Below are 16,280 nucleotides of genomic sequence, written 5' to 3' on the forward strand. Positions count from 1 at the left end.
AATACCAGAAATGTAGTAGCCAACTGTATAAGTTCTTGCCAACTGTTTCCTTCCACAACACAGAGTTCAGAGATGTTACTCGTGACTTTATCATTTAGCTCTGTGGAATAATGGTATCATCTTTGTAGGTGAAATTTAATGCTGGTTTGTTTCAGAGTTAATTATGGTAGACTACATATAATTGCAGAGGACCAAGTACTACTTTTGATAAAGCTCTTTGCAGATATTCCAGGAGCCTTTAATGTCTGACCCATGATAGTTATACTTAGCATATTCCAGCAGTGAGTTAGTCAGAAGAAGCAAAAAGCTCCTAAAGCTCAACTTTGTTAGATAAGCTCCTGAGATTGCTTTAAAGTACATCATGTCCTGCTAATTTTTAGGCCAAATTATTTCTTTAACAAATAGCTATTTTTTTTTCCTATTTCTTTGACTGATTGTTTAAATATTCATACATTAGCCCCTTGGATTTGAAAATCAAGCTTTTTTGTTTCGCTACTAAGGCAAAAAAGGGCCTGTATCAGCTAAAATCATCAATCTGTGGTACCAACATGAATGTCATACGCAGAGGAAACAACTTGTTGCTCAGATAGGCTTTTATTCTTGCCTTAAGCTTTAGGATTATTTTTCTATTCAGTGAATTCTCTTTTGGCAATTTAGGTAAACTATTAGTCCAAAAGTACCTGATTGTGTGAGGTTCAGAATAGCACCAACTGCATTTTGTTGGACTCTGGGATCATAGGAATTGGCAAGAGACAATAGAGGTGTAACTCCTCTAGCAGCACCAATAGCCTCTCGGTTTGACTCTGGAGAAAAAAAATCACAGAAAGAAAGAAATATTTACTGCCATCTTACTGTGAGCCACAAGCAGGACAACCAGCAGGACTATCCCTTGGTGTTCCCTTCTCTGATTTCTCTGCATGCTCAAAGGAAACTTTTGAAAATTCTGAGAGCTCCATAGGAAGGAAACCAATTAATGATTTCTGGATTAGCCATAAATCACAGCTGGTTCAATGCTTTTGGTTTGTGACTAGGATAATTAAAATATCCTTAAGATCCTTTAAACAGGTTAACAGAGTGTTGTACTTGCTTCATACCCTTTGTATGTCTGATCAACCTATTCACAGTGTGATAACCAAAAACTACATCATTAACTGTAGGTAAGGTTGAATTAATTTAGTAGGGTATATTCAGGGCCAATTTCTTTTTTAGAATGTCCCTGTATTACAAACTTGACATATACAAACAGTGTAGAGGTTTCTAAGGACAGAATTTGATTTAACCATTGGAATTAAATTTGAAAAGATGATGCTTTTTTTGAAGTGGTGGGGATTCTTTGCATGGCAATGCATTAAGTTGTACAGTTGTATTCAACATCCTGGAGTACAAGGAGAACAAAAAAGGTCTGCAGAATCCCTTAGGACTCTTGGATGAAAAACTGGTAAAAAAAAGGAAAAACTATAACACTTAATTCTGTAAAATTAACAATATTTATACACAGTTTAAACAATGGCCTGTGGAAGTTTGCTGAGAGAAAATTGAAGTAGACAGAAAAAAAAAAGGTATTTTGAATGAGATCAAGTATTCAGGTATATTCAAGTATCCAGTATTCAACTTGGAGAATTATGAGAACAAAGCTGCTAGTTTTATACCTAAAGCCTATATAGTGGGGAACTGACATAGACAGATTAGCCAGGGTATTTATTCAAGTATAGTTCAGAGAGTATCAGTTTAATATTCCAGGGTAAGTGATTTTCTGTCTTCCTATGAGTATATACTCAAGTAAATAACTTTTATTCTGAAAAAAAATTGAGAAAAAGAATTGTTCTGGGAAGAGTAATCTCTTTAAAATAGCTTTTCCATGTGGGAAGCTATTATTCTGGTGAAATATTCTGGTCCTTTTCATAGGCAAGCCCTTCTCTAATCTAACCTGCCTACATACCATTCTTTTGTTTCCCTCAATAGAAGCAGAAAGTCTTTTGTAGGGCTCCAACTGGTGTGATGCAAACTACTCAGGTGAGTAAAAAAGAGAAGTAAAAAGATTAAGAAAGAATTTAGACATCATTTGTTCCTTTATTCTTGTACACAATATACTGAATGTTTGTGAATGTGGAAGAGAATCTTACATTTGAGAAAAGGGATTATAAACATTTGGACAAAACTTGGGCAAATTCTTTCTTCTATCAGATGTTGTGCCTGAACGCTTGTTTTGCCACTTTGTGATAGACTGGATGGGGAAATCTACCTCACCAAGGTGTGTAACTATTGCCATCTCTGTAAGAGAGGTGGCAGGATAGATCATGTTTCTCTCCTGGACTACTTGTTTATCTTAAAAAATGCAGTCCCTCCACTGATGCAACCACTGACACCCCCTGGAATGCTTTTAGAAGGAAGCGGTGTGTTCGAGACACTACTCTAAAATAGGGAAATCAACATCTACTCAAGCTGTGTTTGAATAACTCACTAATTTATAAATTCTTTCCACTCTCTGACATTTGTGTGCCCAAAAATTCCCATCAGAACAACTTTGAATGTGCTTTACACTCAGTGCATCCTCCCTGTTTTAGCTTAAAGCAGATGTTCAGGCCCCCCTAAACCCTGAACATGTGAACATTTAGTTCTGAAGTACTCAGAGTTCTTATCTCAGAACTGATTACTTTCACACAGTGATTAAAAAGCTGCAGATAATTGCAACTATGCATGTATCCTTTTGCTGCATGGACAAATGCTGGTGTTGAAACAAACTAACCTTCAATTATTTTTCATCTGAATGGGTTAGTTTGTTCTTCTTATTTTCAGCTCCCTATTGCAGCAGGGAGACAACCCAGTTTACACATGAACTGCAGTAACACTGTTAAACAGTTCCAGTCTGTACATAGTCTTGCATGTTTGTTGCAACAGAATTAAGACCATTCTTAGATGCAGAATTTTAGTCACCTTAAAGCCATCTAAGGATCTTCCTAATTTGGTTGTGCTTCCATATTTATCTTTTTTGCGGAAATGGTCTTCTTGAGGGATATGACTGAACTGAATACTTTTCTCAAGCAGACACTTAAAAATATCAGAGTCTGCGAGTTAAAATTAAAATAAACCCTGGAGAATTGCCTCTTGCTTTAGACCCATTGCTGTGGTATCTAAATATAGTCTGAAAAACAAATAAATGGGATCGAGTCCATTTAAATTCTAGTTAAACTGGGACAGAGATCCTCAACACTGATCAAACACCAGGCAGCAACCCAGCCTATGCAGGACTGCCTACCTCTATGTTCAGCTTTGAAAGCTCCTTGAGTGCTTAATTTGGAGTACTTGTGCTCAGAAGGACATTGGTGCTTAAGGGAGTGTACAAAGGCAAAAGAAGACCACAGGGAATGAAGGTAGCCTGGACCTGCAGTAGCTGAGGGTTACCTATATTCCAGGTTAGACATCTAGAACAGTAAGTGCGTCTTCAGGACTAAGGAACATCCTTAGATGCCCAAACAAAACACTTTCTCTGTGGACTGTTTAAAAAAGGTGAAGGGACATCTCTCTGTCATCTTTAGGGGCTTAACTTCACTGACTCTACACAAAGAAAGTCTTTCTAGTGCCAAGTACCTAAAAGTTTAGTGATGCCTAATTAAGACATTTAAATGAGGCAATTTGCATTCCACACAAAGTAATGTTGTATGCAGAATTCCTAACCTGACAATAATATCCAATGCTTAAAAATAAGCTCCTAAGGGAAAAGTGTTTAAAAACCCGAAAATAAAACAAAAAGGTGGGATAAAATGCAAATCAGCACTTTCATGTGGTTGGATCCCGCTTATCCACTCCTCCTTTGCAACATAAATACTTAAATGAGAAATTAACACTTTCATCATGCTTTCCTCAGCCTTCTGAGACGTCAGATTGCACCTCCCCCAGCTGGAGAAGGAAGCTGGCTAAAGGAAGGGAAACAAATGTGAAAACATGGCTTTTCTACAGACTTGTACACAAATTGTATTGGAGAACTACAAACTTGCACCAGGTAAAGTAAGAAAGACTAACATGATAACCTCTCTTTTGGTAACTGTGGCTGAACTTACCTGTCTGGATACCAGGAAAATATTAATATCATTATATGAAATATTCATAGTTAAGCAGAAGATGGTGACAAATGCAAGTGGTACATGATGGATAAAAAAACTGACTGAAAGCAAATTGGCAGCAAGTTTTGCTGAATGGGAATGACCACTTGGGAAGAGGCTACAAATGGAATTCCACGAGAGCTAATCTGTATTTGCTTTGAACCAGAGAGTTAAAACAAAGATGCAAATGTAGAACTGTCAATGCAGTGGAGGACCAGAATATCTTACAAATAACAGACAAGTTAGAATACTGAAGCAATGGAAACAGAATGAAACCCGTACAAAATGCAGGGATGTGCACTTGGAAACGTGTGGTACAGAGCCTTGATTACTTGGTGTCTGCTGGAAATAGCAGCAAAGGAGGAGCAAGCCTAAGTGACTAAGTCAGCTGTAGGATGACAACATCACCATGGCACAATCACCAAACCTGCAAGTGTTACCATGAGATGTACCACAAAACATATTTCTGTATGTGCCACAATAAAAGGCAAAGGTGAGACCCCAGCTGAAGTACTGCACGTATACTGGTGACTTCTCTGTCAGAAGAGATGAATTCAGAACAGAACTCCTGCAGCATTTATCTCTATCTTGGCACTGTAACAATACCTGAGGCCCGTGCCTATCATGATACGGCACATGCAAATGCTATGTTCCATTCCTGGAACATATCATTTACACCCGGAAGGACTCTGAAGATGAATGGAGAGTCTCACTTACAAGAGGAGTCTTAAAAGACCTTGGCTTTCTCAGTCTAGTAAAATGAAGGAACCTCATCAGCATAGACATCAGAAGGACAGAACTCCTGAAGCAAAAGCCAATGCAGGCATTCATTAAGATAAGCCAGTCATGAATACATTTAGGATGAAAATCAGAAAAAGGTTTGTAATCATAAGAGCACAAAGGTCAAAAACACTGAGAAAAATAATCGGAATGTCAGGAGATTGAATTTATGATGTGGGAACACCAAAACTTGTTGCTGCATCTTATGACTCTTAAACCAATTGAAAATAGGTTGTTTCATCTTAAAATATGATGTAAGAGTTGAATGAATTCACAGCAGAGGATAAAGGTAAAGAGAACACTCACCTGAAACAGCCAAAGTCATGATGCAGGCACAGGAATTACACTGGACAGTGGGATCCTCTGATTCAAGCAGATCCAGAATTGGCTCAAGTAAACCCATTTGAACAACTAATTCTTTGTTAACTATGCAAAAATTCAAGAAAAAAAATGGACAAATAAAAAAGTAAGCAGTTAGTGATTTTGTGGAAAGAATTTATCATCCACTGACTGCTCTGGAGATCTACATTATGATTATACAAAATAGAACTAAGACAAAAACAGCCAGAAAGCCACTCGCAGTCCCTAGCTGGGTTTGCTTAATTCTCCTTCAGATGCATGAAAGAGTGTAACAGATGTTTGGAGCTGTTAGGCCAGAAGATCCCCAATCAGGTTAATTTTAGCAAGAGACACTGCAGCTTTCCAATAGGTTCACAATTTACTCAGCAACCCCCCTCCCACCTTTATTTTTCTTCTGACGTCTACCCTGTAAATATGATTTTTCTTTGTAAATAGTGACATGATATTATTTGCAGCAAAATCCTTAAAAAAGAAAGCAAAGAAAAAAGCCAGCTTCGCTGAAGATTGACCCTGTCTTCTGCTATTATGGGAATGCAGGATGGAATACTTGTGGCCCAGGTGACCAGGAGTGCAATAGTAGGTGCAATAAGGACTCTACTGATGAGGTATGGCATGTTCATGCCCTGTATATCAACATAAACTTTATTGGGAAGTTATTCTTCTGCATCTCCCAGATTCTATCTCAAGTCTATTTTCCCCTTTAGTTACAGAAGCAAATGAATTATACTAAGTGTTTAAACTTTTTTTTTCTCTGCAAGCAATTTAAGACTAAGGTCCACTTCATAAATAACCAGAAAATGAGCACTGTCTTGTATATAGAGTTTATTTTTATTAGCTGTATCCATTGTTTGAAAGGAAAAAAATGTCTGTAGATCCAAGAATGAGAACAGCATTCCCACACTGGCCTGGGAATAATTTATCAGCCTTTGCACACAGATCCAAGAACTCCAGTCACATTATATAATCTAGCTGGAGGGATCTGATCTATCTCGGTGCCACCAGAAGCTACCTATCTTGCAGTCAGAATCAGACTCACACTTGTCCTATCAGGAACACAAAAAAAGGAATCTAGATTTGTGTAAAAGTGCCCACCTTCTGTCTGAGTCTAGCTGAACAGATACTTCTTCACCTGAAGAGAGATGTGTCATTAATTACTCACTATTTCCTTCCAGCAGGAAGTTGACAAGGGACAAGGAAGACATCTGTTGCACCTCCAGGTCAGCAGAACGTAGTAAGGCATAAAATGGTTCCAGATGCTCCACAGGCAGGGGGATGCTCACTGCAAGAGAGAGAGGAAATATTCATGAGTCCCATTGTTCATCACAGTCACATTTTTCCCTTGATGGGCTTAAGCCTGAGGTGCTTCCATACACAGGCTGAGTGGTATTCACCTTCATTAAAATTCCACTGCTACTAGCAAACAGGGCAAATTTCCTGAAGAGGTTTTGAATATTCAAGTATTTCAAAAACATCATGGGAAGGGAAGCAGTGTGCCTTGCTACCAAACAAGTAATTCTGCCTCACAGCAGGTCCTTGCATTGTGGCTACCTGCACTTTTTATCCAGCAAGTAATACATGGGATAAAGCTATATCATCCAAGTGAAAGAATATTCTCTTTGAAGTAAAATTAAAATAAACAAATAAATAAATTGCATCCTGCTTATTGTTAGTATTTTTACCTTTTTGTAGAATTCAAATTCTTGCTGATATTTTATTTGGGATATCTAGGCTGACTCCGAACCACTAACAAACTACCTCAGGAGCCAAGTGCTCCCACAGAATATTTGGAACAAAGAAGAACATGTCCTTCATAACTTTTCACTACACTCTATCTTCTGGAGCTTTGTCCTCTTTTGTGTATAGTTTTTAACATTAACTCGTCACTATGTCCATTTCCTTTCACCATTTTTTTGACTGTGTTGCTTTCAGTAGATTGAGTATACACAAACTTCAAATACTTTGGGTTCTGCTGAGCTTCACATAAGTATAACAATTTCATAAATAACAGTCTTCCATAATCGTAGGAGATATCTCCTTTTAGCAAAACCCAGAACTGACTCTGCCTATGTGGCAATGACAGTTTTCCATCTTTCCTGGCAAACAACATGGCATGAAAGCAAAAAAAAAAACTTGCTTAATGAATCAAAAGGAGTTTCACAGTTTGAAATAATATTTTTATTTTTAATTACATGAAAATTTTCTAATGCTTACTGAGATAACTTACTGTGCTGACTCATATGCAAGTAATAGAGGGCAGCCGACTGCTGTAAACCTGGGTTTTCTGAAAAGGATAAGGTCCTCAAGGCTTCCAGAGGGTCCTTTCCCAGTGGAGACATTTCAAAATCTAAAGATGTAAAATGACAGCACAGGCTTAATTACATCTGTAAAGGATTAGTTTACAAAAAGAAATTAAAATTTAAAGCCAACCAAGCGCATAAGGATTTTTGAACTCCATAAAGCCCATCTATCTTTATTCATGTTTCCATGAGCAGAAGCAATAGATGAACAGGGAATAACCTGTCCTTGGTAACACCTCTTGTAAGGCTCACAAAGCTAGTGATTGGAAGCAAGATAAATTATAACCTTTAGACACTTTTATGCTATCTAATATAAACGCAAGTGTTTTTGCTCTCCACAAAAATCTTTATTTTTTTCTGAATCTTTGTTAAAATACCGAACATAGTGCTCTTAGTTAAGTAAGAGTATATTTTTCTAATTTATTTTGTATTTCTATATACATTTATAAGTATAGAAAGGGTATATATTTCTAATTTGCATCTGAAATTCACTGTGTTTCCTGTCTTGGGTATTGAAATACAGGATTTAAAGGAATAGCAACATGGACTGCAAACCAGCTTGCCTCAGGCTTAAATTTCTAGCATGAGTCTACCTGTTCTCGAGTATGGAGTATGATAGCTCCCCTATGAATAAACCAGATGTTCAACAACAGTCATCAAGCAATAGCAGTCATGCACGACTTCTGTAAGTCACTGCATAGTATAATATGTGGAATGGAGCAGCAGAGAGGAAAAGGAAAGGGACATTGAATGAAAGAACAGAGTTAAAAAGGCAATATATGATTGATCAACTGGTGGAGCACACAATTATAAGATATATTTTCAGGCAATAGATTAAAGCTGTGCAATAATGATTGAAATATCTCTGTAAAAAATATCTAGCTACTTTACCTCCCACGGGACAAAGAAATGTGAGGGATGTGAGGGGTATGAGCTTTCATGCCTCACTGCAAAACACAGCCAATATCTCAAGCCATTAGAAGCTGCTGATATGCCAAGACTAGCAAACTCCTACCCTCAGGATTAGGCAAGTGAGCTTCACAGAATTGCTTCATATAAAGATAATTTTAAAAAATAATTAGTAGTATACACAAAGGGAAGGACTCGTCTATGTGTGCAAGGTTGTAGACAAAAAAAAAACCAAAAAAAATCTCTTCATGTGGTTTAATTTTGTTCCTTTCACTATCTGAACCTGAATCTATCTGATTCTTCTGTACGTGGTTTTGTCTGGGAGAGTGATAAAACTGAAACCACTCAAAATCTTCACCTGCTTAAAATATCAAAATTTGCTGCCATGGTTTACAGATGAGTGTGATGATCAACCATGAAGTCTCTCCTTGCACCCAAATTGTCCAAACACCGTCTTTTTGCTTATTATATTTTGTTTGCTTATTATATTTTATTCCTATTTATTAGATTTTGTTTTGAGGATAGGCTTGGCCCCTCTTGGAATAAAATACAAAGGCGAGTGTTAAAGTAAGAGGGATGTGTCTCAGCTCTCTTTGTGAGGCTTCCCTGCCTCCATTTGTCTAGGCAGTAAGATCTGGCCATTCAGACAACCAGATTGGTTCTGCTTCCTGGATGCTGTATGTGTCCTGTCATGGCAGTCGGACCTCCCTGATAACCCTCACTGGCATGTGTACTGCTGTCAGAGAAGCTCTAGGCTTCTTGCTGCTGTACCCCAGCTCCCATGGATCGAAGACAGACCAGATTTTGAAGACTGATCTCAGATAGGAAAGGATCTCTCAAGAAAATGTACATTTAGTCTCTTCAGGGAACACAACTGCTACAAGAGGCCATTCTGGCCTCCCCTTCATTACATCTCATCCATCAGCTGTGCAGAGATATTGCCAAGATAGTCTCCTACAGAGTCAGGAGCACGCTAGACTTTGGAAGAGAAAGTTCAGCCCTGGAAGATCTCCACTGTATAACAAGCTGAAAGATCTGTCACTATTCTGGATATGAATGTCAGGATTTAAACCATTGCTAAAACCAGTGCTAAAGATGCAACAATCAGTGAACCTTATCAGCAGCATGGGACCCACCACATTCACTGGATAATGGCACCAGCTAATAACTGAGGGTAATCTACATGTGTTCTCAATAACCAGAGTCACAGCAATTATTCCAAAGGTTGTTCCATGACAGATCATTTCAAATAGAATTAACTATGTCACACCAAGGAAAAATGTCTCTCCTGGTTCCCCTTACAAGATTGTTTCATGTTCCCAAAAAGACAATAAATGAGTAGTAGCTCCAGATCCTTCACACAAACGAAGGAGGGGACCACAAAATTTTGTGTAGTAGCTTTAGCCCAAAGCTGTTAAACATAAAGTATACCCAATTAGCTGTGAGACAAGGCAAAGCCAATCAAGCAATGACCCCTTTATCTTGAGATAAGGACTGTTTTTAGATTGGACAACCAACAAAATACACTCATTCAAAATGACTGCAGAAGTGAAATAAAAAAACAAGTTTTCCTATTGATATTGTATCCTAGGACAGGACAAAGAGGATATCACAAACAGAAAAACAGAGGAATTAGGCAGATCACCTGTAAAACAAAGAAGATAGATGAAGAGTTATGGATCTACTTTGATTCAAACAGAATCCCATTATTGTGATTAACCCTGATGTCTAAAACGTTTGCACAAAAGCATAGTTGCTTGGAATCCTGAGAGCTCAATGCTGCTTGTCCCAGGGTGACTTTGATCTTCCCCATGCATAGCCCAGACATTCCTAGCATAAGTCTCAGTGTTCGGCCACACAGAGGTGCACAACTGCACACATCACACTGTCATCCCCCCCCTCACAGCTCAGCGCTCACGTAGCATCCTACGTGCAGTCCTATCAAAGCCTATGTACAATTTTGTCAGTTCCTTCTGACTGACTTCAAAAAAGTAACTTTAATTTCTAGAAGGACTCACTTTTATGAAACACATTTACATGGGTTATATATTAACAGGGGTGGCAGAGCAACAAAGTGATTCATCACTTCTACCTAGATCCAACTGTTGTATGACTTGAGCCCTTGTTGTCCCGTACACAAAGTAAATGCTCTGTAGCTCTGTTCTTTCCTCATCATCACCGAGCTGCTCAATGCCATACCAGAGCAGATCAGAGAGCAATCTGCTTTCAAACCACAAAATTAATCGCCTTGCTCTTTCACAATCCTTTAGAAAAAAAAAAAGTCTTACCTGTTTCAATATGCTGCAGAAACTCCTGTGCGGTCACTCTCTCATGAGGCTGCAGGATGGGCTTGTACAGCTGCCTGTTTTTAGAGCTGCTCTGTTTTAAGCAGGAGCAATTGCTGATCAGAGTTAAGCATTCCTTGATGCCTTGCACCAAGTCAGAGGACATCCTCTGAACAAAGCCTATGAAGTCCCGCAGGAGCTGCATGCAGCGTCCACATAGCTGACCCATTCTTCTTCCAACAGCAGCACAAAGCAAGAAGAAAAGGAAGGAGATGGAAACAAAAGTTTCTTCTCAATTTGTCCGCTTTTTGCACTAGCTTGCCTCCTCACTGTTTGTTCTGTCTTACAGATATTAACACCACACCATGCGCAGATGCTGTAAGGCAGAAAGACTTCTGTGTCCCAAAAAATACATTTCACAAGGCTGGTTTCTGCAGATCTCCTAAAGTTCATAAATTATTATTTAAAGTGGGTTTACTAGAGACACATCTTCCTTTCACATGAAGAGAAACAAGATAATGACCTAAACACATTTCACAGAGAGCAAATGGGGTTTAGGTTATGGAGCATCCACCAAAGCTTGTATGAGGCTCAAAAACCACTGGGATAATGGAAAATGCAACCTGTTTTTGTAAGGCAGCTTTCCACATGAAAGGCAGGCACCACCTTGTCTGCATGTATACAAGCTGCAGCTACCAATTGGAGAGAGGAAGATGGAAAAAAAAAAAGAACAAGTGAACAGGTTTTTCCAGTTTTTGCTGAAGCACAGATCAGAACAAAGGAGCTGCTGGACAAACAACTCATAACTCAGTCACCTGAGACTTTGCAAATCAGCAAGAATAGAAAACAGGGGGAAAAAAGAAAAAAAAAAGAAAAAAGACAGTGGCCAAATGAATCTAGCACTATTTTCTTCCTGTCAAGCCAGTCCTGCTGAGTGGGCTGGATAAGTTAGCAATGGGAGGATGCAAAAATTATCTGCAGTTTTCATGCAGAAAGAGGTAGTAAAGGAAAATGTTCAGTTCTCCTTTTGCTTAATTCACGAGTCTGGTGCATGTGCTGAAGAGTTTTACAAATGACCCTGGTTTAATTCTTGCAGCATGAGGTGATATTTGCAATATTGAGGATTCCATTAAAAACTGGTTTGATTCACAGTCACCTTAATTAGGGATCCTGTAGGTATGGGTCTGCTGAAAGTTAATCACTTTTATTAACTTCTTATTCAAAGATTTGGCGGATTTATTCTAATGATTGCATTTGATACATTTATTGGTAAGTTTTCACCTCTGTCCTTTAATGAATCTTTATTTTCTAAATAAATCACGTTTGAAAATCAACCCTTTGTTCTGCACCCATCTCCAAACACTCATGAACAGAGTCACTCTGGTCTGTCTCACAACTGCTTTTTATTCTCTTGATGAAATTTTCTTAATCACAAATACCACCTGTCACAAATAAGCTTACCCACACTGGTAAACCAAAAGATATGACACTTCTAATACATAATGCAATTCATTACAAAGAATTGTGATTTTGATTGTTCTGGCTACTTCCCTGACCAGCTCTGCAAATGCATGGAGTTCTGATCTTTGTCTGGCTTCTAAATGTTATCAAAAGCTAGGCTAGTATGCCTATTTTCTCATCATGTTTTCTGGATCCTTTCAGTAGGGGTCTTCTAAAGAATAGGGAACCCAAGTGATTGCCAGGTCCTTCTTCAGCCATCACTTGCTCTTCACCTTTGCTAATCATTTTCCACCCTTCAGCTTTCACCCTAAAAGCCTCCTACCCATCACATGCTCCTTCTGTCTCTTGCTCTCTTCTCTCTAATAAACTGTAATTGTTAACTGTGAGGTTCTTTGAAGGTAACTTGAACTGTACTGCATTGAGACGAGAAAACAACAGGACTGTTTCAGTGATACATTTGCTAGTAATGACTATTTCTGGAATGCTCTTACTAAACATTTCAAAATGTACTGCGAACACTAAAATCAGCTTTCCAATGCACCTGTAAAGAAAATATTCCCAAAATGCTTTAAAAACAAGTTTCAGAGGTGCCAAGCTCCTGCAAATCTGTTTTAGATATGTGGGAGTTCAAGACGTGCATGACACCTGAAAATTAGGCTATAATTTGCCTGAAGGCATAAAACTCAGGTGTCCTGATACATAGTTTGATGACTCAGTCAGGCAATTGTTCTTTGATTTGAAACAAATACTTGAAAGCCAGTGTGGAAGGCTGGTTTACGGATCTTCAAACATTCTCTGAAATCACAACAGCTGCTATTAAGATAAGGGTTGAAACTATAAATCAAACGTTTTTGATTGGTTTCATGACCTTGATAAGTTTCCTTACTAATTGAATAAAATGTCAGCTCAAAATTGCAGAAGAGGAAAAAAATAGTAGTACCATAATAATGTTAGACTATTTTTGCTTTTATTTTTGTACTGAACATGCTTCAAATAGTCAATGTCCCACACTCAAACTCTTGATTTTTGTCTCCAAGTGAAAAAAAAAAATCTGTTCCTTTGTACAGTGTTAAAAAAGCCTCTCCAAACCACTTCCATTCAGTTTGTGTGCAAAAGAGACTTCCAAGAAGTAACCTTACTGTGTGAAGGCTGTTTGGAATTCTGTATAAATGCATTTGGGAGTTTAAATCTATTTGCCAAAAAACCAGATGGATTCTGTAGCTAAACTGTATTTTCAACAGAAAACTTCCACTGGTCCAGCATTTAATCTGGCATATAGCTTCTCTGCAAATGACAGAAAATACCGCTTTTGGGCACAGTCCCTTAAGCACCTGACACTCACAGTAGGTTTGTTTCATTTTGACTCAAAAATAGAAAATGTAAAAATATATACTTACTAATCTACCATTTCATTTATGCAGCATGTCACTGCTTGAACTCCTTCTTTTAACAGAAATTCTCTTATCCAGTTGGCAATGGTGCATAACTTTCGATTGCTCAAAAGTTATCTGTCAATGGAGAGATGTACACAAATACTCTTTCTACTCCTCTTTCATACATGACCTAGGGCCTCTTCATGCTATCAGGCCCCCAAACACCCTCAGGCTCTGACATAAATACTGGGGGGAAAAGAAAGTCTATTTTATTTGAGCTATGGTAGTAAACTTTTAGCTCCTGGGTCGGGACTTTGAAAATACTGTTATCCCTGTGGTTTTAATCAATGGAGAAAGAATTTTTGCAGAGTGTATGGGAGAGGCAGTGACTGAGAACTTGTGTAGTTGTATTTGACTTGTGTACCAAGTCAAATAAGAAAAAAGGTACTTAAAAAGCAGTAAATTAAAAAAATATACTCACATTGTTCAAGAATCCAAACTCTTAAGAAACTGAACTAATTAAATTTGCTTTTTATAAATTTGTCCCATGTAATTTTTTAATTGCAACTTTGTCTTATACACATTTCTTTCATATTCTTCTCTCACTCTCCTGTTCATTGGTGAGGAAAACACTGTACAGTTTAGAAAGATGCACGATGGCTGTACATTGCTGCTTGTTTAGCAACAGATTTGATTCAAAAAGTTGTAGCTTCCCTAAGGCCTAGCAGGTCTTCATTGTCCCCATACCTGCAGTTGAGGCTTCCTCACTTGTACTAATTCAGTACTCTTTAAACTGGATCAATGAAATTTTGTGACTATAAAATAGCAACAGAAAACTATCAACAAATCAAAGGACTTAGGTTCTCAAAATGGACCTACCATTAACAGAATAGTAGAATAAAATCAAGATTTTGAAAAAAAAATATATTGGGAAAGAACAATTGTAAACTCTGAGTCTAATGTACGCAACTTACATTACCACTGAGCTCTTTTTTATATATATATATATATACACACATATGCATATATGGTGTATATGGTACGGGTGCATATATATATACACAAAATACAAGAAATATATATAAAAAATACATGTGTGTGCGTGTGTGTGTGTCCACTATTGTGAATTCAGGAGGAGTTCAACTGAACATAAACCGACTACAGTCCTTCAAGCAGGGACGAAGCCAGATGTGAGGACTTGATAGATCCAAATTTGTGAAAATCTGCCAGGGGTTACTTCATTGCATAGCTAGGCAGAGCTTTATGTGCATTCACTGTGATTTCTGCAGAGTATAAAGGAAGCTGTTCTCACTGCATCTAATTCCTTGGCTGAGGTATTTGCCCATCCTCCTTCAGAGGGAGAGTGCCATCTACTGAAGCATTCCTTTACACAGCTCCCTTGAGCCTTGTCCCACTCATGGATTGACAAAATCCATTCAAAGGGGTTGTAAAACTGAACAAGGTTTTAAAAGGAAAAGCAGCTGCTGTAGATGTTAATCTCTGTTGTAAAGCACCAGCTGCATGTAAAGAACCAGGCCAAAGATGGCAAATACAAACACTGACTTGTGCAAGCTTCTGCTCCAGCTTTTGAAGAGATTAAAGAGAATTTCACTCTGGGGTTTCTCCATTCCTCATAAATCCTTGGAACTAAGATTACATTACCATTTTGTAACTCTTAGGAGTGGCATTCCCTGATCAGACAATCCAATTTCACTGCTCACTATCAACCATGGACTTTCCTCCTGATTCCTCCTTTCTGTGTTAATGCTCACAAGATGTACAACTAGTCAGCCAACTTACTGAACAGTGAGAACACCTGATAACAGTCACCAAGGGCTGGCTTGTAATCACACATTATTATGTAATGATTACACAGTATTATTGTGATGCTTTGTATTTATGTATTTTCCCAGTGTCTTGAGCTTCATATTTCATTGCAAATTTTCTGGACTGCTGCTTTATTCAAATAAAGCAGCAGTTTGTGTCATGCCCAGAGCTACTGTCTCCTATGATAACAATAGGCATATAAATTGAAATATATTTGGTATTTTTTATTGCTTTGTAGCAAAAGATAGTATCTCTAAAACATCAAAGGCAGCTCAGAGGTGCCCATGTACCTTAGAGGTTTAAAGAAATTGTCTAAAAAGGAAGTTAAATTTTACAAGGTAAATTACCACAAAAAGTCATGGACACAGAGGAGATGGAAACCTGTCAGGCTGTGTTTCATGTGAATACCCTTAGAAAGCCACTGGTTTGCTGTGTTTCAAAGCACAGGTGCCTGTCCTGATGCTTTTGCTACCAAGGGGTTCCACTGAAGAATCACACAGCCCATAGGTCAAATGTCACATTTGGCAAGACAAGGAGTGAGCAAAACTTTGAAAGAACTTGCATTATTTGCCATCAGGCAAATATTTTTGAATTTTCAAAAAGTTTCACATTATGGTTTGTTTTTTCCATGTGGGCACATAGCATGTTGTCTTAAACACAACAGAAAATTGAAAGAGTTTTTCTGTTCCAATAAGATAGATACCACATATCTTGTATCAGCTTATGTCCCACAGATCTTTGTTGGTGCCAGTAGGATTGAGTGCGCCCTCAGCAAGTTTTCTAACAGCACCAAGATGAGAGATGTGGTCAGCACACTGCAGGGAAGGGATGCCATCCAGAGGGACCAGGAGAGGCTTGAGGTGGGCCTGTATAAACCTTATGAAGTTC

The 16,280-nt window shown here is 38.2% G+C and overlaps 1 protein-coding gene across 2 annotated transcripts in view; it reads right to left on the minus strand.

Moving 5' to 3' along the window:
- LOC119698685 (vacuolar protein 8-like) overlaps positions 1-11,384 on the minus strand; it is a 29,064-nt gene extending 17,680 nt beyond the window's left edge. For both annotated transcript variants that reach the window (XM_038130971.1, XM_038130970.1), the window contains exons 1-5: positions 10,735-11,384; positions 7,465-7,584; positions 6,400-6,519; positions 5,187-5,306; positions 681-803 (exon numbers count right to left, since the gene is read on the minus strand). In XM_038130971.1, the coding sequence (XP_037986899.1) occupies positions 681-803; positions 5,187-5,306; positions 6,400-6,519; positions 7,465-7,584; positions 10,735-10,960 (709 nt within the window). In that variant the 5' untranslated portion in view covers positions 10,961-11,384. The remainder of the gene's footprint in view (positions 1-680; positions 804-5,186; positions 5,307-6,399; positions 6,520-7,464; positions 7,585-10,734) is intronic.
- Between the last annotated feature and the right edge of the window lie 4,896 nt (positions 11,385-16,280).

This window comes from Motacilla alba, chromosome 3, assembly GCF_015832195.1.
Source record: "Motacilla alba alba isolate MOTALB_02 chromosome 3, Motacilla_alba_V1.0_pri, whole genome shotgun sequence".
Taxonomy (NCBI): domain Eukaryota; kingdom Metazoa; phylum Chordata; class Aves; order Passeriformes; family Motacillidae; genus Motacilla; species Motacilla alba.